The sequence below is a fragment of the Mustela nigripes genome, chromosome 13 (assembly GCF_022355385.1).
Source record: "Mustela nigripes isolate SB6536 chromosome 13, MUSNIG.SB6536, whole genome shotgun sequence".
NCBI lineage: Eukaryota > Metazoa > Chordata > Mammalia > Carnivora > Mustelidae > Mustela > Mustela nigripes.
This window is the reverse complement of record NC_081569.1, coordinates 22,179,227-22,199,738: the sequence shown is the minus strand read 5'-3', so window position 1 is coordinate 22,199,738 and position 20,512 is coordinate 22,179,227. Positions and strand designations below refer to the sequence as shown.

Here is a 20,512-nt window from a genome sequence, read left to right as displayed (position 1 = left end):
TAGGGTGAAAAAGAGAGGCAAACCATAAAGAAGACTCTTAACTATAGAGAACAAACTGAAGTTGCTGGAGGGGAGGTGGTCAGGGGATGGGTTAAATGGGTTGATAGGTATTAAGGACGGCACTTGTGGTGAGCACTGGGTGTTGTATGTAAGTGATGAATCACTTAATTCTACCCAGATTTTAAAAATTGGTAAGTATATAGAAGATATGAACAATATGCTCAGTCAAATTGACCTTGGAGACACTTATAGAAGTATAACTAAGAATAGCAGAATACATTTATTTCAAGTATATATGGAGTAGTTTGTTTTTGTTTTTTTTTTTTTTTTCAAAATAGACTCCTTACTGGGAATTAAATTTAAGTTTAATATATTTATTTATTTTAAAAGATCTTTTAAAATTTGTTTGAGGTAGAGAGAGAGTGAGAGTGAGAGCATGAGTTGGGAGACAGAGGGAGAGGGAGAAGCAGGCTCCCTACTCAGTAGGGACCCTGACACAGGGCTCAATCCCAGGACCCTGGGATCATGACATGAACTGAAGGCAGACACTAACTGACTGAGCCACTCAGATGCCCCAAGTTTTAATATATTTAAATAACTGAATCATATTGCACATATTATATGATTACATTGGAATTAAATTAGTAATTAACATTATGGAAAAAATATATAAAGTATTCAAATTTGTGTGGATATAATTTCCACACAAGTAACCAAATAACCTATCCATCAAATAAGAAATCCCAAGAAAATTGTAAAATATTTCAAAGTGAATAATAAAAACATAACATCCTAAAATTTATAAAATGTTACTATAATTAACCTGAAAGAGAAATTTATAACTTTAATGACTATTTTACAAAAAAGGAAATATTTTAAATAAATGACCTAAGCTTGCACACTAATCATGTAGAAAAAAATAAAAATTAAAGCGAGTAGAATAAAAAGAATAGAAATAAGAGCTGAAATCCGTGAAAGAGAAAACAGACCAACAATAGAGAAAATTACGCAAGTCAATCATTTATTCTTTGAAAGGAATAAGACGTGCTCGCTTCGGCAGCACATATACTAAAATTGAATGGAATAAGACAACTGATAACCCCTAGAAAAGTTAACAAAAGAAAAAAATCAAGTAACTCATAAAAGGAATAAAAGAAAGACAATACTACATATAATACAGACATTGACATAATAATAAAGGGATATTTTATTAATCTCCATTTAGTAAGAAGAAATTGTTAACTTTAAACTTTTTAACAATGAACAGATTGTTAACAAAGGGAAACTGACAACTTTAAATTTAAAAACTTGACAACTTAAATGAAGTTGAAAAAAAAATCCTTAAAAGCAGAATTTACTCAAATTGACAAATGAGGAAAAAGAAAATCTGAATAATGTGATTTCTGTTAAAATCAACAATAAAAAGACAAGTCAATTTAAGAAATGGAAAATGGAGTGAAATACACAGTGAAGATACACTAAATAGCTCCAAGTGCAGCCATTTTGGAAGTCAGTTTTGGCAGTTTCTTAAAAAACTACATGTACTCTTATCATGCCATCCAACAAATGTGTTCCTTAGTATTTACCTAAATGAATTGAAAACATTTCCACACAAATTCTTCACACAAAGGTTTATAACAACTTTACTCATAGTTGCCTAAGTTTGGAAGTTATCAAGATGTCCTATAATATGTGAATGGTAATAAGAAAACTTCAGGAAATCTATACAGTGGTATAGCATGTCACAATGAAGAATAAGTAATGTACACATGGGTGTTTACAATAAATTTATCCATATTTGCCAAAACTTGGAATCAACTAATACAGGCAGGTGGATAGATAAACAGATAAACATATTTGATGCAGAAATCAAATATTATTCGATGCTAAAAAATGAAATAAGCTATCAGTCCATGAAAAGACATGGAGACACCTCAAATGCATATCACTAAGTGAAAGAAGGCAATCAGAAAAGTTTACATACTGTGTCGTTACAAAGCGGATGGCATTCTGGAAAACACAAAACCTGGGTGGCTCAGTTGGTTAAGCAACTTCCTTCAGCTCAGGTCACGGTCCCAGAGTCCTGGGATCGAGTCCCACATCAGGCTCCCAGCTCCATGGGGAGTCTGCTTCTCCCTCTGACCTTCTCACCTCTCATGTTCTCTCTCGCTGTCTCTCTCTCAAATAAATAAATGAAATCTTTTTAAAAAAAAATCACAACTATTTAAAAAAAAAAGTCAGTGTTTGTAGGGACTTGGAGGAGGGAGGTTGAACAGGCAGAGCATAGAGGATTTTTCCGGTAGTGAAATTATTCTTTATGATGTTATAATTGTGGATACATGTCATATACATTTGTCAAAACACACATATAACACAACTCTAGCAGGGAACCCTAATGTAAACTATAGACTTCAGATAATAATGATGTGTCAATGTAGGTGCATGGATTGTAACAAATGTACTGCTCAGGTGTAAGATACTGATAGAAGGGAAAATTTTGAATGTATGTATGGTAGAGGCATAAGATACATAGGAACTCTTAATTATTCCTCCCCCTTTTTTTGTAAACCTACAACTGGTCTAAAACATAGCCTATTAATAAACACACATTCAAAAACACAAAGAACGCGGGGTGCCTGGGTGTCTCTGTTGGTTAAGCGTCTGTTTTAAGCTGGAGTCATGAACCTGGAGTTCTGGGATGGAGTCCCATATTGGGCTCCCTGTTCGGTGGGCATCTGCTTCTGCCTCTGCCCCTCACCTCACTTTCTGCTCTCTCACACTCTTTCTTTCTCTCAAATAAATAGTCTTAAAACACACACGCGCGCATGCGTGTGCACACACACACACACACACACACACACACACAAAATAATACACTCCACACCACTGGGTTACCTAAAATCAAAATTGTCAATTACATCAATTTTGGCAAGGACATGGAGCACCTAGCACTCTCATTCGTTGCTAATAAGACTGTAAAATTGTATTGTCACCATTTCACGTCCACTAGAATGACCAAAATCAAAAAGACTGACAACACAACAATTTGTAAGCCTGTTGAGCACCTGAAATTCTCATATATTCTGCTAGAATGTAAAATGATCTAACTCAACTACAGAGAACTGTTGCAGTTTCTTATAAAGATAAGCACAGATCTTAACTATGGAGAACAAACTGATAGTTACTGGAGGGGAGGTGGGAAGGGGAAATGGGTGAAATAGGTGATAGGGATGAAGGAGTGCACTTGTCGTGATGAGCACTGGATATGTATGAGTTGTTGAATCACTATATTGTACACCTGAAACTAATACAACATTGTACATTAACTATACTGGAATTTTTTTTTAAGTAAAGCACTGTTTTCCCTTCCTTCCCCTATTGCCCCCTGTGCTGAAGAGGGGGATATCAGAGAGGGAGACAAACCATGACAGACTATGGATCCCAGGAAACAACCTGAGGGTTTCAGAGAGGAGGAGGATGGGATCATGGAGTAGCCGGGTGATGGGTGTTAGGGAGGGCACGTGTTGTGATGAGCACTAGGTATTATAGGCAACTAATGAGTCATTAAACACCACATCAAAAACTAATGATGCACAGTATGGTAGTGAACAACATATAAAAAAATCTATAAAATAAAATTATCATATGGTTTCACTCACTTGTGGAGCATAAGGAATAACATGGAGAACCATAGAAGAGGAAAGGGAAAGTAAAGTAGGGTAAATCAGAGGGGGAGACAATGCATGAGAGACTGTGGACTATGAGAAACAAACTGAGTGTTTTGGAGGGGAGGGAAATGGGGGTTGGGAAGATCTGGTGGTGGACCATGAGAGACTATGGACTCTGAAAAACAATCTGAGGGTTTTGAAGGGGCGGGGGGTGGGAGGTCGGGGTACCAGGTGGTGGGTATTATAGAGGGCACGGATTGCATGGAGCACTGGGTGTGGTGCAAAAATAATGAATACTGTTATGCTGAAAATAAAAAATAAATTTAAAAAAAATAAACCCTAAAAAAAAAATAGGGCACATATTGCATGGAGCACTGGGTGTGGTGCATAAACAATGAATATTGGAACACTACATAACACTACATCAAAAACTAATGATGTACTGTATGGTGACTAACATAACATGATAGTAAATAAACAAACAAACAAATAAATCATATAGCAAACCTCCTATGCACCCCAAAACATGAATGAATATATATATATATATTCAAATATATATATTTATTAATGTTTCATTCATTCATTCATTCATATATATTCATATCTATATGAATATATATATTCAAATGCTGACTCCACACAAAAAAAAGTATATATACTATACATATTTCACTTATATGATATCTGAGAACAGGTAAAACTGATATAAAGCAAGAGAAATCAGAATGTGGTTGCCTCTTCAACCTCAGCCACAGTAACTTCTTCCTAGAAACATCACCAAAGGCAATGTTAGCTATTGGGACTTTATCAAGAAAAAACAAAACAAAATTTTGCACAACAATGGAAACAGTCAAAAAAACCAAAAGACAACTGACAGAATGGGAGAAGACATTTGCAAATGCCATATCAGATAAAGCGTTAGTATCCAAAATCTATAAAGAACTTATCAAACTCAACACCCAAAGAACAAATCTAATCAAGAAATGGACAGAAGACATGAACAGACATTTCTGTAAAGAGGACATTGAAATGGCCAACAGACTTACAGGAAAAAGTGTTCAACATCACTCAGCATCAGGGAAATACAAATCAAAACCACAGTGAGGTACCACCTCACACTAGTCAGAATGGCTAAAATTAATAAATCAGGAAATGACAGATGTTGGTGAGGATGCAGAGAAAGGGGAACCCTCCAACACTGTTGGTGGGAATGCAGCTGATGCAGCCACTCTAGGAAACAGTAAGGAGGCTCCTCAAGAAGTTGAAAATAGAGCTACCCTACAACCCAGCAATCGCACTAGTGGGCATTTACCCTAAAGATACAAATGTAGTGATCCAAAGGGATACATTCACCCGAATGTTTATAGCACCAATGTCCACAATAGCCAAACTATGGAAAGAACCTAAATGTCCAACAACAGATGAATGGCTAAAAAAGAGGTGATATATATATATATATATATAATGGAATATTATGCAGCAATCAAAAAATGAAATCTTGTCATTTGCAATAACATAGATGGAACTAGAGGGTATTACACTAAGCCAACAAAGTCAATCTGAAAAAGACAATTACCATATGATCTCTCTCATATGAGGAATTTGAGAGGCAGGGTGGCGAGTCATGGGATAGGGAGGGATAGGGAGGTAAAAAATGAAACAAGATGGGACCTGGGAGGGAGAAAAACCATAAGAGACTTTTTTTTTTAGATTTTATTGATTTATTTGACAGAGAGAGATCACAAGTAGGCAGAGAGACAGGCAGAGAGAGAGAGGGAAGCAGGCTCCCTGCTGAGCAGAGAGCCCGATGAGGGGCTCAATCCCAGGACCCTGAGATCATGACCTGAGCCGAAGGCAGAGGCTTAACCCACTGAGCCACCCAGGTGCCCCCATAAGAGGACTCTTAATCTCAGGAAATAAACTGAGGGTTGCTGAAGGGAGGGGGGTGGGTTGAATGGGTGGGGTTATGGACATCGGGGAGGGTATGTGCTATGGTGAGTGCTGTGAATTGTGTAAGACAGATGATTCACAGACCTGTACCCCTGAAGCAAATAATACACTATATGTTAATAAAATTTTAAAAAGAGTGATTGCCTTTGGACATAGAGGATTTGACTGAGAAAAGGCACATTGGACCTTTATTTGATAAATAAAATGTTACTTATTTTGTTTTGAGAGATGGCTACTCCATGAAAAAGCTCACTAAACAGACTACTGTAAATCTAAGCATTTTGTTTTATATTAATTAAATCTAAAGCTAAAAAAATATTTTGGAAAAAATATTTTGGCAGCATTGGTGTAATGGTGAGGAATGTTGGCTTTTGGCAACTAATATAGATCAGGCTTTAATTCCAGATTTGGAAATACATTGCCAGATCTGTGACAAGTTAATTACCATCCTAAGCATCAACTTCTTGTTGTGTTAAATGGGGCCAAACACCTGTGGATATTGTGAGGATTATACCGTATCTATAAAAATTTTAGAATGGTATTTGACCACATAATAGGCATTCAATTAATAGTAGTAATGCTATTTTAATGAATTCCTTGTAATTCTTCCATCAAATGCCTTGTACTTCTGATACATCCTATACTTTTTTTTTCTTTTAGGGCTTAGTCTGTCTATTTGGAGAAACTCATGAATCTCTCCCACAGCTTTCAGTTGTTTTTTTTTTTTTTCCTTTTCCTTGCTACTGCCAGCATTACACCCCCCACCCCCTCCCACGTTTCAAGCACAAGTGACTACTCAGTTATTTGCATTAACTATGACCAATATGAGTTTTATACAATGCAAACAGTAAAACTTTGCACTAAAAATTGCACTAAAAATACCATGTCAATATCTGTATACACATACAGTATAAGTTTGGTTTTAGATTTTCCTCTGCAGCACTACTCACATCAGAGTGCTAGGCACATACTGAATCCTTAATAAAAGGCATTTCATAAATAAATTATTTTAGACTTTTTGAAAATCGTAACTGATTATTTTACCCACTTATAAATGTTTAACAGTTATATGGGAGTGAAAGGTATGTAGTTGTTATTCTAATCTTACACTTTTATTATTTTTAGTGGCCATTCAGGATGAACAGGATATATAAATGAATGAATAAAACAAAGTTCCACCCGGCATGGAGTCTCCATTCTTATGCTAAATTGGATAGTAAACAAATATAAAAAATTAATATACATGCCTCAATGATTTTCCTACTTCTATTTGTCTATTCTCAGTTCTCCTTCCCCCAATTTTTAAAATTACTTTTGTTATCCTTTCATTATATATTTGCGAAAATACTGAGTCTGGGGTGCCTGGGTGGCTCAGTAGTTTGGGCATCTGCCTTCAGCTCAGGTCATGATCCCAGGGTCCTGCGATAAGCTCCATGTCAGGCTCCCTGCTCACTGGGGAGCCTGCTTCTCCCTCTATCTCCATTGCTTGTTCTCTCTCTCTCAAATAAATAAATAAAATCTTCAAAAAAATACAGAAAATCTTTTATATTAGAAGACAGACCCCTACATCCCTTGGAGTTTTTATATATATTTGGCTTTTGCTTTATATTCACCTGGGGTTTTTAAGTTGTTTCATGGAGAAGCAAGGAAAGAAAAGTTTGGCAAGTCTTGGTTCAGAGGCATAGAAGTGGAAGGGCATACACACAGAAGGGTGGTATGACTTCAAGAAGCTCAAAAATCCCATAAGGAGAAGGCAGATTTGGGGAGACCTATTTAAACTTTATAGTCCAAATTCCCCACTGTACTCAGGACAGCTTTGAATTTCCCTGTTATTAAAGCAGTCAATCTTTGCAAAGTAGTTATATATTACTTGATTTTCCCACATGTATTTGATGTTGGAGTAGGTAATTTGTAAATAGCTAGGTTTTCAAGTAGCCTCTGTCTGAGAGCACTGATTGTATAAAATAGGAAAGTTTTCCAGGGAAGAATAAACCCATTTCATCTAGGGTTCCTAGTCCCACCAGAATCACTAAATGCTTATATCCAAGTTTTTCTCTATAAATTAAACAATGCTCCCAATGAATCACACAGGTGCTAAAGTAAAAGTTGACTACTTTCCATCCTGAATGATGCTAATTTTTTTTTTTTAATTCCCGATACTTCCTTTTTTGTTTCTGTATCATCACCTTTGGGCATAAATTGGGCCTCCTTTTACATAATGAACTTAGTGGGGGTTGACAATGGGAGTTGACATTGCCACCCAATGTCACTGGGGACAGTTGGAACCTACTAGTAGCCATTTATTGCATAGGACGACTCACCTAATGGTGGACTGACGGTTAAATATGTCATAATAATAAAAAAGAAATGGTTAGTAAAAGAACTTAATCTCTCAGAAAACTACTTTTTAATTAGAGGAGAAGCAAGTATGTCTTATTGAGGGTAGAAATGCCATAGGCTGAAAAATAAACTCAATTTCTCAAAGCCAACCATAGCCAGTAACTGCCATTTGTCGGGATTGGTGATCCAGGAACACCAAGGTTATATGCCCAGAGTAAGTCCTTCTAAGGTGTTTGTAAACCCCTGCCAAATTGAGAAGTCCTATATGAAATATTAATGCACAAGAGGGACTTGAAAGCCATGAAGCATGGTGGTCTCCATTCAGTAGTAGCAGTTCTGTGGGTATATAGGGTATATATATATGTGGGTATATATGTGATATATACCCATCAGGAAAGAGATGTTTGTATTTGAAAAGGAAGGTGTTCCTAGGAATAATAACTGTTTCTTCACCTCTTCAGTTGCCAGAAAACACTGAAACCTCATTCTGAAATTATTACTCATTATTTAAAGCAATAATTACCTTAAGAATGAATTTGTGTCTTGACTGGAATTCATAAATTACCAAATTTGATGAACATCAGCTAAGGATACCCCAGGAAGAGTAGGGTATGGCCTTCACATTCTCTTCTGCCCCCTTGTGGTATCTTTCATCATATCTTTCTGGACTCTTGCCCTAGCTGAAAACAGTCTCTTCTAAACTAAACATTATTATTTAGTGTTTTGACTATTTCCAGAAAACTGTCCAGCTAGAAGTGAGACTGTCACGTCCTTTCAACATAAAGTAGTATAGTGTTAACCAATCATTTTTATGTCTTCTGCCCTACCTGCATATAGATAGATAGATAATTTTTAAACTGATTTTGCTCAAGATTTCCCTGAAATCTCACATTTTATTCTTCATCTGTTTTCCCTATATAATAATCTTAGATCTATTTATTCACTCATTTTATTTTTTATAGTGCATTTTTGGCTTTCATTTTTTATGATTTCTTTCCTGCTCTGTAACTGATGAACAGCACTAAGAAACCCACCTTGTTCCTTCATCCCAGCTACTTCACAGGAAATTTTCCTGGTACTAAAAATGCTGTCTTCCATTGATACCTGGAGCATCTGAATTTCCATGATTTCTTTCTTTCTCTCTGTAGTCTTTGCCATCCCTTTTCTCTGCCTGTATCTAAAAATGTCTGTATTCTTCAAGACATATCTCAGGAGTTTCACTCTTAACACTTCTCCTGCAAACACATTCACTCCCACAGTTAAGGAGTACCTTAACTCTCAGTTCAGTTTTCTTTTGAATCCCAAACCATCATACAAGACGGTCTAGAGAGCATCTCCCTTTGGCAGTCCCAAAGGACTGCAAATGTCCATGTCCTAATCAATATTCATAAATCTCTCTTGCTATGTGCCTCCCACTGTGTCCCTAAGAGAATCAACCACACTACCAATTCCCCACTTTCCCAGGACAGACTTATACATCTTTTCCATCCCTTTTACATTAAATTATAATAGTAGCCTGCTATGATTCCTAAATCTCTCAAATATATAGATTCACTTCTTTTATTCTCCGACTCCGATTTTGCTGTCTCTGAGCTCAGACCACACCATCTCCCCCCTCATGGATGCCTTCCATGTAACCAGTGGTCTGTTCCTACTCTATACTGCAGAACTGTGATTTCTAAAACATAGATCTGTTCCTGTCACTCCTCTGTGAAAACTCATCCATGATAAGTCTCACCAGGCTGCATTTGGGGACTGGACAGAGTGAGAAGGGATCTTGTGTCAGCCAGGATTTCTGGTAGACGCCCCTATGCACTATCCACTTGTGGTGGTCGGGGGCGGGGAAGGGGCGGGATTGAGCCCCCTTCCCCCCTCCTCCTTACTGCGGAAAGCTGCAGAGCTAAGGGCACTTACTTCCTATTCACCAGTCAGCAGGGAGGGATCCTCTGATCAGCCACGTAGGCATTCTCTTCTCTCTGGAGGAAAAGGCCCAGCAGCTGTCGGAGGAAAAGGCCCACCAGCTGTCAGAGCAAAGGGACATGTCGCAGCTAAGTAAGAATTTGGGTGATTCGAGTCCCCCGGCCGAGGCCCCTAAGCCTCCGGTCTATAGCCGCCCTACGGTTCTGATGCGGGCCCCGCCCGCCTCCTCTCGGGCTCCGCCAGTCCCCTGGGATCCACCTCCGATTGATTTGCAGGCTTCACTGGCCGCTTGGCAGGCACCTCAGCCTGCTTGGGAGGCCCCACAGGGCCAGCCACCTACCCCAGTGGCTCCGATGGCCCAACCTCCTGCCCTGGGGGGCCCGATGGTCCAGGCTCCCCCTCTGGGAGGCCCGATGGGCAAGCCTCCGACTCCCGGAGTCCTGATGATCCATCCTCCCCCTCCGGGAGCCCCGATGGCCCAGCCTCCGACTCCGGGAGTCCTGATGATGCATCCTTCAGCTCCCGGAGCCCCAATGGCCCATCCTCCACCCCCGGGGACCCCGATGGCCCATCCTCCCCCTCCGGGGACCCCAATGGCCCATCCTCCTCCTCCGGGGACCCCGATGGCCCATCCTCCCCCTCCGGGGACCCCAATGGTGCATCCTCCCCCTCCGGGGACACCGATGGCGCATCCTCCCCCTCCGGGGACACCGATGGCTCACCCTCCCCCTCCGGGGACACCGATGGCCCATCCTCCCCCTCCGGGGACCCCGATGGCCCAGCCTCCGACTCCGGGAGTCCTGATGGCCCAGCCTCTGACTCCGGGAGTCCTGATGGTCCAGCCGCCTGCTCCGGGAGCTCCGATGGCCCAGCCTCCGCCCCCAGGAGCCTTGATGACCCAGCCTCCGCCTCCGGGAGCCCCGATGGCCAAGCCTCCTGGTCCCGGCGTCCTGATGATTCATCCTCCAGGTTCGAGAGCTCCAATCACCCAGGCTCCAGCTTCAGGAGCCCCGATGGCACAGCCGGCCGCCCCACCTGCGCAGCCTCTGGCTTCTTGGGCCCCACAGGCTCAGCCTCTGATTCTGCAAATCCAGTCTCAGGTTATAAGGGCTCCTCCGCAGGTTCCCCAGGGCCCGCAGGCCCAGCAGGCGCAGCTGGCCACACCCCCGGGCTGGCAGGCCACCTCGCCAGGATGGCAGACCCAGCCGCAAGGCTGGCAAGCCACGCCTCTGGCTTGGCAGGCCACGCAGGTCACCTGGCAGGCTCCGACCATTACCTGGCAGGCACCACCACCCGTGCGCCAGGGCCCACCGCCCATCCGCCCGGGTCCACCACCCATCCGACCTGGCCCCCCGCCGGTGCGCCAGGCCCCGCCCCCGATTCGCCAGGCGCCACCTCTGATACGCCAGGCACCGCCGCCCATCCGGCCTGCCCCACAGGTCCTGGCCACCCCACCACCACTCTGGCAGACCCTGCCACCCCCGCCGCCTCTGCGGCAGGCTCCGCAGGCTAGGCTGCCCACCCCACAGGTGCGGGCAGCTCCACAGGTGCGGGCAGCGCCGCAGGTGCCAACTGCTCCGCCAGCCACGCAGGTGCCCACGGTGCCTCCCACTGGCCCGCAGGCACCTCAGGCTGTGCTGTCGGCTCCTCTGTCGGCCCCGCAAGCTGTGCACTGCCCACCCATTATCTGGCAGGCCCCCAAAGGCCAAGCCCCAGTGCCACACGAGCTGCCGACGTCGATGGAATTCCAGGAAGTGCAGCAAGCCCAGGCTCTGGCCTGGCAGGCCCCCAAGGCCCCTGGGCAGTTCTGGCAGCCTGTGCCCACCCAGGAGGCCCAGAGGCAGGGCCCACCACTGGTTCAGCTGGAGCAGCCCTTTCAGGGGGTCCCGGCCTCCCAAAAGGCCCTCCAAATCCAGCTACCCACCCAGCAGGCCCAGCCCTCGGGCCCGCAAGCAGAGCTGCCCACCTTGCAACTCCAGCCCTCCTGGCAAGGCTCCCCAACAGCCTTGCAGGGCCAGCCCGGAGCCCCCATAGCGGCAGCAAATTTTCCCGTGGGCTCCGCTAAATCACTGATGACTCCATCGGGAGAATCCCGGGCCTCTTCGGTAGAACGCAGGACCTCTTCAAAGGAACGGAGGACCTCTTCAAAGGAACGGAGGGCCCCTTCGAAGGATCGCATGATCTTTGCTGCCACGTTCTGTGCTCCAAAGGCAGTGTCAGCTGCCCGAGCACACCTGCCGACTGCCTGGAAAAACTTGCCTGCCACATCGGAGACCTTCACTGCCACTTCAAGGGTCTTTCCAACTACCTCCCGGTTCCAGCCTGCCTCTTCTAATGCCTTTCAGGGCCCATCTGCCCCCTCTGAGACCCCGAAGTCACTGCCACTTGCTCTGCAGGATCCATTTGCCTGCATGGAGGCTCTGCCTGCAGCTCCATGGGTTCCACAGCCCAGTGTGAATGCTTCGAAAGCAGCGCAGGCAGTGCCAACCATCCTGATGGCTACAGCAGCTGCCCCGAAGGCAATGGCCACCACTCAAGAGGCCTCGAAGACGTCTGCTGAGCCACCACGTCGCTCTGGCAAAGCCACCCGGAAGAAGAAGCATCTGAATACAGAAGAGGACAGCAGTGGCCATATGCTGGCCCTGCGTGACTGGCAGGCTCCGAGACCCTGGGAAAATCTGAACTTGAATGACTGGGAGGTTGAAAACCCTATCCAGGTCCTGGGTGACTGGGAGGGCCCGAGCACCTCCCGTGGCCTGAGTGGCTGGGAGGGCCCGAGCACCTCCCGCATCCTGAGTGGCTGGGAAGGGCCCAGCACAACTTGGGCTCTGAGTGCCTGGGAGGGCCCAAGCACTTCGAGGGCCCTGGGTCTCTGGGAAAGCCCAGGTAGCCCTCAGCCCCTGATTATCTCTGAGTTCGCCAATCTCTCTCAGGGATTTGGTGTCACCCAGAATGACCCCAAGCTGGAGACTCAGCCATTGTCTCCCTTGGATGAGAGAGCAAATGCATTGGTGCAGTTCCTCTTGGTCAAGGACCAAGCCAAGGTGCCCATCAAGCGCTCAGAGATGGTGAAATTCATCATCCGTGAATATAAAGATGAGTGCTTGGATATCATCAACCGTGCCAACAATAAGCTACAGTGTGTTTTCGGTTATCAACTGAAAGAGATTGATCCCGAAAACCACTCTTATATTATCATCAACAAGCTGGGGCACCACAAGGGTGAACCAGTGGCATCCTACTTAGACAGGCCCAAGTTAGGCCTCCTGATGGTGGTCCTGAGTCTCATCTTTATGAAAGGCAATTGTGTCAGGGAGGACATGATCTTTAGTTTTCTGTACAGGTTAGGATTGGATGTCCGAGAGACACATGCTCTCTTCGGAAATACAAAGAAGCTCATCACCGAAGTGTTTGTAAGGCAGAAGTACCTAGAGTACAGGCGAATCCCCTATACTGAGCCAGCAGAATATGAGTTCCTCTGGGGGCCCCGAGCATTCCTCGAAACCAGCAAGATGCTTGTTTTGAGGTTTCTGGCCAAGCTCCATAAGAGAGACCCACGGTGCTGGCCTTTGCAGTACTTCGAAGCATTGGCAGAGTGTGAGTCTGAAGATTTGGATGAGGATGAGCCTGGATCCGGTGACAATGCCGGTGACCCCACCAGCAGTTCCCCTCCCCGCTAATGTGGTACTTTCCGCAGATATCTCATTCCTTTGGGTTCCTGGCCAGAGGCCACTGACAGGGTGGGGTGGGGGGGGGGCGTTTTGTTTCTGGTGTTTATGTTCCAGTTCTATGTGTGTAAGTTTGGATTTAAATTTGGTTCAACTTAGTATCTGCCAAAGCTTTGTACATTTTCATGTGGTGTTGATTTTGATTGGCTACTGTTCTCTTTGGTATTTTGGCATCTGTATTTTTAAGTGAGATCTGTGATTCTCTGTTTTGTGTTATAATTGTTATGTTTTGGTATCAGAGTTGTGCTGGCTTTGTGAAATGAATTGAGAAGCTATCCATCTCATTCTGGTACAGATTATGTAGTATTGAAATAGGCTGTTCTTTGAACATTAAAATGAGTCATCAGTAAAAGCTGTCTGCAGAAAATAAATATCTATATCTATATATATAAATATACTTTCAGCATAACATGAAAGTGTTTGTCTTTATTCTCATTTTTACTCTGGATGATGGGAGCCAAGTTTTACCATGTTCTCAGAATAGACTTAAAACATCAAGATTACTACCAGTGATAGTAGAAACCACGGTAATGAACCTGTCTCAAGGACAGTGCTACGTTCGTCCTAACAATGCAGGGATTGTGTTGTATGGTGAAATGTAAGATTTCCTTAATTTAAGAGTAAAACTTCACAAGTCAGTGAAGTAGAATCAGGAGGAGGCTGAATATCTTCTCTGATTTAATCCTCACAATAGTCCTTCAAAGTAGGCATTATTATTCCCATTTTGTAGGTGAGTATCTAAGGCTCCAGTACATTAATTAAATGGCACAAATCAGTAAAACTGCAGTTTGAAGCAGACTTTTCTCCTTAAGGCTACGTGGGAAAGAAGGACCATCTTCTCACAGCACCAGTATCCAGGTTTATTAGCTATGTAGATGAATTTGGCCAGCGGGGGGATTTATGTGGCCCATGGTGGGTATCCAGCAGCAAAGGAGACGTGGGTTTCATCAACACACTGATACTACGATGGAAATGTTCCCTGAAAAATATCTAGGCTTATAAAAGGAAAAAGGAAACACGAGCCTCCAATGCGGATTGCGGGTGGTGGTGGAAAGGGAGGGAGATACATAACCAGTGACATGGAGGTCTAAGGAGGAAGTTCGTGGTTGGAGTGGGGGGCATAAGCCTAAGCATACAGGGGAAGTCAGCTGATACAGTGAGGTTGCTAAATAACTTAGTCAACCTTTGTGTGCAGGGTCTGGTGTGGGAGGGAAGGCAACAGAAGCTACCTGAGTGCTTTGGGGAAAGACACTCATGCACACACCAGAATGGTGAATACAAGCTGAGTTTCCTGAAGTCATGAGTCTCTTCCTCTGTACCAGGATCAGGCACTGATCTTCCTCTGCACAGGATCAGGCCACATCTACCGCCCTAAAAGGATCAGGACTCCCACCCTAAAGCGCTCTTCTCTGGGTAAAGATTAAGTTCCAGAAACCAGGTAAATAGCCATAGTGGAATTCTTCTGCCACCTAGTGGCGTACCCCTGGTCCAGTCAGTTATTCCAGCAGCTGCCTACTATATCCCATCTGCCGCAGTGCTTAAAGTCATACCCTCAATACCTGGGCTGTGGCTACTACTTGCTTCATAATTTTGCCCGTAATTTTACCAGCATCTGTGTCCAAACATCCCTTCTTTTCTCTTGTCATAGGACAAGGTGAAATTCTTCTCCGAGTGGAATCCATTGACACTTAGGAACCTGAACCTATATACTATGAGATGAAGGTATGTAATGGAGAGTCCATTCCCAGCATATGCACAGCCCAACTTTCTAGGGCAACTCATCCCACGAGATAACCTGCTTGCCTGTAGGGAATCTTTGGCAAGTTGTCCAAGTGGCTAGATTTTCCAGAAATTGAGTGAGAGTTTCTTATAAACTTCCTGGGTCAGTGAGTACTGTGTTTCTGTCCTAAATCAATCTTAACTTTTTTTGAGGACAACAGCTAATGCCAATTAAGAGCAACAGCCTGGCCCCAGCTGACAGCTATCCCCAGAAGAGGGTTTTCTGGGATAGAAAACTGTCACATGGATTTAGTATTTCTTGTTTGTTTTTAGTTCATTTATTATCATTTCTATGGCTTCTTCCAAATCATTTATTTACTCACTGGGTGCTTGAGCAAGTTGCTCTTGGTGAAACAAAGCCATAAACATCCATCTTATTTATCTCATATCTGATATAAAGGCAAATAACCTTATTTTACCAATGCCAAGAGCTTAAGATCTGAGTTAAATTCTAATGAGAGGTAAATTATAATAACAATGAATTTTTAACTCTAAATAAATTAATTGGCCACATATTGAATGGAAAAGGTTAAGAACAGTTGACATTATAAAATCAGAATGCAGAAAACAAAACTTGGAATACATGAAAATACAGAACACATGTTGTGATGAGCACTGGGCATTATATGTGACTAATGAATAGTTGAACACTACATCAAAAATTAATAATGTCCTATAAGTTGGCTAACTGAACATAATAAAAAAAGCAGTGAAAACAAATTTAAGACCCATTTATTTGAAAGTTCCAAAATGTAGATAACTGTTGTACACAGTTTTTTATTTTATAATGGAGAAAAAAATATGTTAAAACCCCTATAAATAAATGGGCAAAAGGTATCAGATAAAAAAAGACATGCACATCTCAAATATTATATTTTAGACAGAAATATTTCAGACAGAAATATTAGACCAGTATTCCCATTTTCATTCATTAAATGGACATAAATTAGAATAAAAGCCCAGGGAAGAGCCAGTGTAAGTAGAGTTGTTATGAAACGGGCACCGTTTGTTACATACTACCGATGAAAGTATAAATTACTATAAGTCTCCCTGAAATAAATTTAGCCAATAGCATCTTCAAGGGCTTTAAAACTATCTGTACTATTTTGCCTGGAAATTCCTCATATGGGAATATGCTGAATGTAAATAACCGGTAGCAGGGGCAAAGACTCCTTCGCACAAAAGAACTGCTATGGGAGATTTATAGTGTGCTCACACCTCCCCCCATACAACCAGACACACATCAAGGTGTCTGCTGAGTGTCCTGCTGTAAAGATCAAAAGCTTCCTCAAGGGACAACTCACTGTCTGCTCGAATACAAAATTACATGCTGTGGACCAGTGCCGTGACAATCTGTAGTTAATTAAAGTGAAGTGGGTGCTAGTAGACTCTCAAGAAAGCCATAAAGCAATCTCAGTAAAAGCCATTTCGCATGAAGCTATATGATCAAACTGAGTGCACTATTGTGTAAGATGTTAAATTATAAACAAGCTGATATCTTCAGGTATTTACTTGAAAATGATCTGAATTTTGGAATAATTTTACTCTAAGCCATGCCTCCCAATAGCCATAAAAACAAAGGTCAGTTGCTTGTTAAACTATTCATAAAGCAACGATGTCAGCCAACAAGAATTAATCATTGTGGCTATGATGGATGGAGCACTCCCTAGGGCCTCCGTGACCTCCCCTGGACACCCACAACTCTTGTCACCTTATCATTTACTGACATACTACTTGAAAGGATATAGAATCTGTTCTGACATCCCCGTGTCTATTGTCAGAACCTAACATCTCTCTCATACAGTCAGACATCCTGCATTGGCAGTTTTGCCATTTTATATGGTCAGTGTTTTCCCTTCTCTCCATCCTGGTGGACATTGTTGCTTGCCTGAACTTTGAAGCTACTTTTGGCACGATCTGTAACTTGAGTAATGCCCCTCACACCATTCAATACCCTGGCTGCCCCGATCATAATGTTTTAATTGGTTTAAAGCATTTGATGGCTCTCAGTTTTCCTGGGAATTAGATGCAGCTCTCCTTCGCTCACACTCTTCATCCTAAGAGTCCAAGAGCGGCAGGGAAGAGGTGGACTAGGAGAAATCAGCATTTGCAAACTAGTTCAGGGGTCCCTCTGCTGGATGTTTTGAGGAACTCCTTGAATTCTGTATTGAAAACCCACCTGGGTCAGCAAGACCGGGTCCTAAGGCAGAAGACCCTGACATTTAGATCATAGACCCTTCCTGCTTACCTTGGTCCCCAACCCAGAAATTCATATGGACACAGGAAATACATGGTGAGGGTAACAGGCCTGCCTTCTCTGAATAGGCTGTCTAGGAAATGAAACCTAAAGTGGATCCACCTTTCAAACTCAAGTCTCATTTTCCTGAGTGCGAGAAATTTATTTATTCCAAAATCTTCCAGAAGGTTCTTTTGTGAATGCCATGAAGAGGCTTATAACACTATGAGCCCTTTGGTCCAGACCCTTAATCCTTTTAGATTCTTCAAGTTTTACTTGCCCGTTTGTGTTTAAGAGACAAAATCCATGGGGAGCTTCCTTCATTACCAGCTTCCTTCTATTTTGCTTCAGGCACTGCAGAAATCACTCTAGTGGTCTTAGTGAAATGCCCTTAGTGTGGGACACATGCACCCGAATGTTTATAGCAGCAATGTCCACAATAGCCAAACTATGGAAAGAACCTAGATGTCCATCAACAGATGAATGGATCAAGAAGATGTGGTATATATACACAATGGAATACTATGCAGCCATCAAAAGAAATGAAATCTTGCCATTTGCAACAACATGGATGGAACTAGAGCGTATCATGCTTAGCGAAATAAGTCAAGCAGAGAAAGACAACTATCATATGATCTCCCTGATATGAGGAAGTGGTGATGCAACATGGGGGCTTAAGTGGGTACGAGAAGAATAAATGAAAGAAGATGGGATTGGGAGGGAGACAAACCATAAGTGACTGTTAATCTCACAAAACAAACTGAGGGTTGCCGGGGGGAGGGGGTTTGGGAGAAGGGGGTGGGATTATGGACATTGGGGAGGGTATGTGATTTGGTGAGTGCTGTGAAGTGTGTAAACCTGGTGATTCACAGACCTGTACCCCTGGGGATAAAAATATATGTTTATAAAAAATAAAAAATTTAAAAAAAAAAAAAAAAGAAATGCCCTTAGTGCCAATGCCTTTGCTCTGAAAGTCGCCAATCCATCTGCCAGTAATACTGGTTTTCTACACTGTCACTTGTTCAAAGTGCGTTCAGCTTAAGAACCATGGCCAAAAGAGGGATCAGTGTTGCCTGGTTAATCAGCAATAACCACAGAAGTATCTCCTAGACCTTATAGACTGCATGGAGCATACTCTATTGTAGTTTTTAATATTTCCCTGAAGTAGAGCTAGCTGGGTCTACAAAGCTATGGAGTTTGAGTGTTGGTTTTGTGGCTTCTGCAAGAAATCCTTAACAAACATTTTGTTTTGAAGTAATAGCTTCACAGGAAGTTGCAAATATTATACAGGGCTAATGTACTTTAACCAGCTAAATACTATTGAATTGTAGTGTAATACCAGGTACATTTACATTGGTACCATGTGTATGTGTAGTTCAGTGACATTTTATCATAAATGTAGATTCGATAAACATCACTGTAATGAACATACAGATCTATTTTTCAACCACAAAGATTTCTCACATGCTGTTGCTTTATGGTCATGTGCATCCCTAAACATGCCTACACCCTGGCCATCACTACTCTCTTTTGTAGCTCCATAATTTTTTCAGTTTGGTAATCTTATATAAACTTAATCATACCTTTGAGACTGGCATTTTTCACTCACTATAATGTGACTGATACAAATCCAAGTTGTTGCATGCATCAATAGTTCATTCCTTTTTAAGGCTGATAAAATATTTATCTATGAAGGGCATTTTGGTTGTTTCCAGTTTTGAGCTACTCCAAAGTTGCTATGAACATTCATGGACAGTCTTTTGCATGGGCATAAATTTTCATTTATCCAGGATCATGGGGGTCATTGCTGGGTTGCATGGCAATTGCATTTACACTCTGAATGAAACTACCAAACTATTTTCCAGAATGGCTATGCCGTTTTACATTCACTAGCAATGCATGAAAGATCCAGTTTCTCTGTATCCTCACCAACAGTTGGTGTCGTTACTGTTAGAATAAATTTAGAGATCCTAATAGGTATGCACTGATACCTCACTGTGCTCTTAATTTGAGTTTCTATGATGGTGAGAGGGGTTGAGTTCTTTCCCTGTACTTATTTGTTAACTGTATGTCTTCTTTAATGAAATGTTTTTTCATCTCCTTCGCCCATTTTCTTTTTTTTTTTTTTTTAAAGATTTTATTTATTTGTCAGAGAGGGCGAGCGAGAGCGAGCACAGGCAGACAGAGTGGAAGGCAGAGTCAGACGGAGAAGCAGGCTCCCTGCGGAGCAAGGAGCCCGATATGGGACTCGATCCCAGGACGCTGGGATCATGACCTGAGCCGAAGGCAGCTGCTAAACCAACTGAGCCACCCAGGCGTCCCGTCCTTCACCCATTTTCTAAATGAACTTTTTTTTATTATTGCTGAGTTTTGAGAGTTAGTTACATAATCTAGATTTGAGTCCTTTATTAGATATGTTGTTTACAATGTTTACAAGTATTTCCTTCCAGTCTGCAGTTTAGCTCTCTATTATCAGAGCAGCACAAGGTCTTTACGCAGAAAAACATTTAAATTTTGATGAAGCCCCATTTGATTCTTTTTCTTTTATAGATCAAGCTCCTTGTTTTCCACCTAAGTACCCTTCATCAGATCCTAGGTCCCAAAGATTTTCTCCTATGTTTTCTTATAAAAGTTTAAAAACATTACATTTTATATTTACTTCTGTGATCCATTGTGAGATTATTTTGTATAAAGTGTTATGTTTAGACTGAGGTTCTAGTCTTTTTTCCTTATGCACATTTCATTTTTCTAGTAATATTTGTTGGAAAGGCTATCCTTTCTACATTAAATTGCTTTTGCACCTTTATCAAAAATCAGCTGGCTCTACTTGTATGGGCTACTTCTGAGTTCTCTATTTTGTCTGATTGATTTATGTGTCTGCCCTTCCA

At 42.4% G+C, this 20,512-nt stretch overlaps 1 protein-coding gene across 1 annotated transcript; it reads left to right on the top strand.

The window, feature by feature from the left end:
* Positions 1 to 9,877: 9,877 nt before the first annotated feature.
* On the top strand, positions 9,878 to 13,989 carry MAGEL2 (MAGE family member L2). Its single transcript, XM_059371718.1, has one exon. It carries the CDS (start codon positions 10,001 to 10,003, stop codon positions 13,559 to 13,561), a length of 3,561 nt encoding a protein of 1,186 aa, XP_059227701.1. The 5' UTR covers positions 9,878 to 10,000; the 3' UTR covers positions 13,562 to 13,989.
* Positions 13,990 to 20,512: the final 6,523 nt, after the last annotated feature.

Bases quoted from the DNA above. Each gene is read 5' to 3' on its own strand.
- MAGEL2 (XM_059371718.1), top strand. From the start codon at position 10,001: ATGTCGCAGCTAAGTAAGAATTTGGGTGATTCGAGTCCCCCGGCCGAG.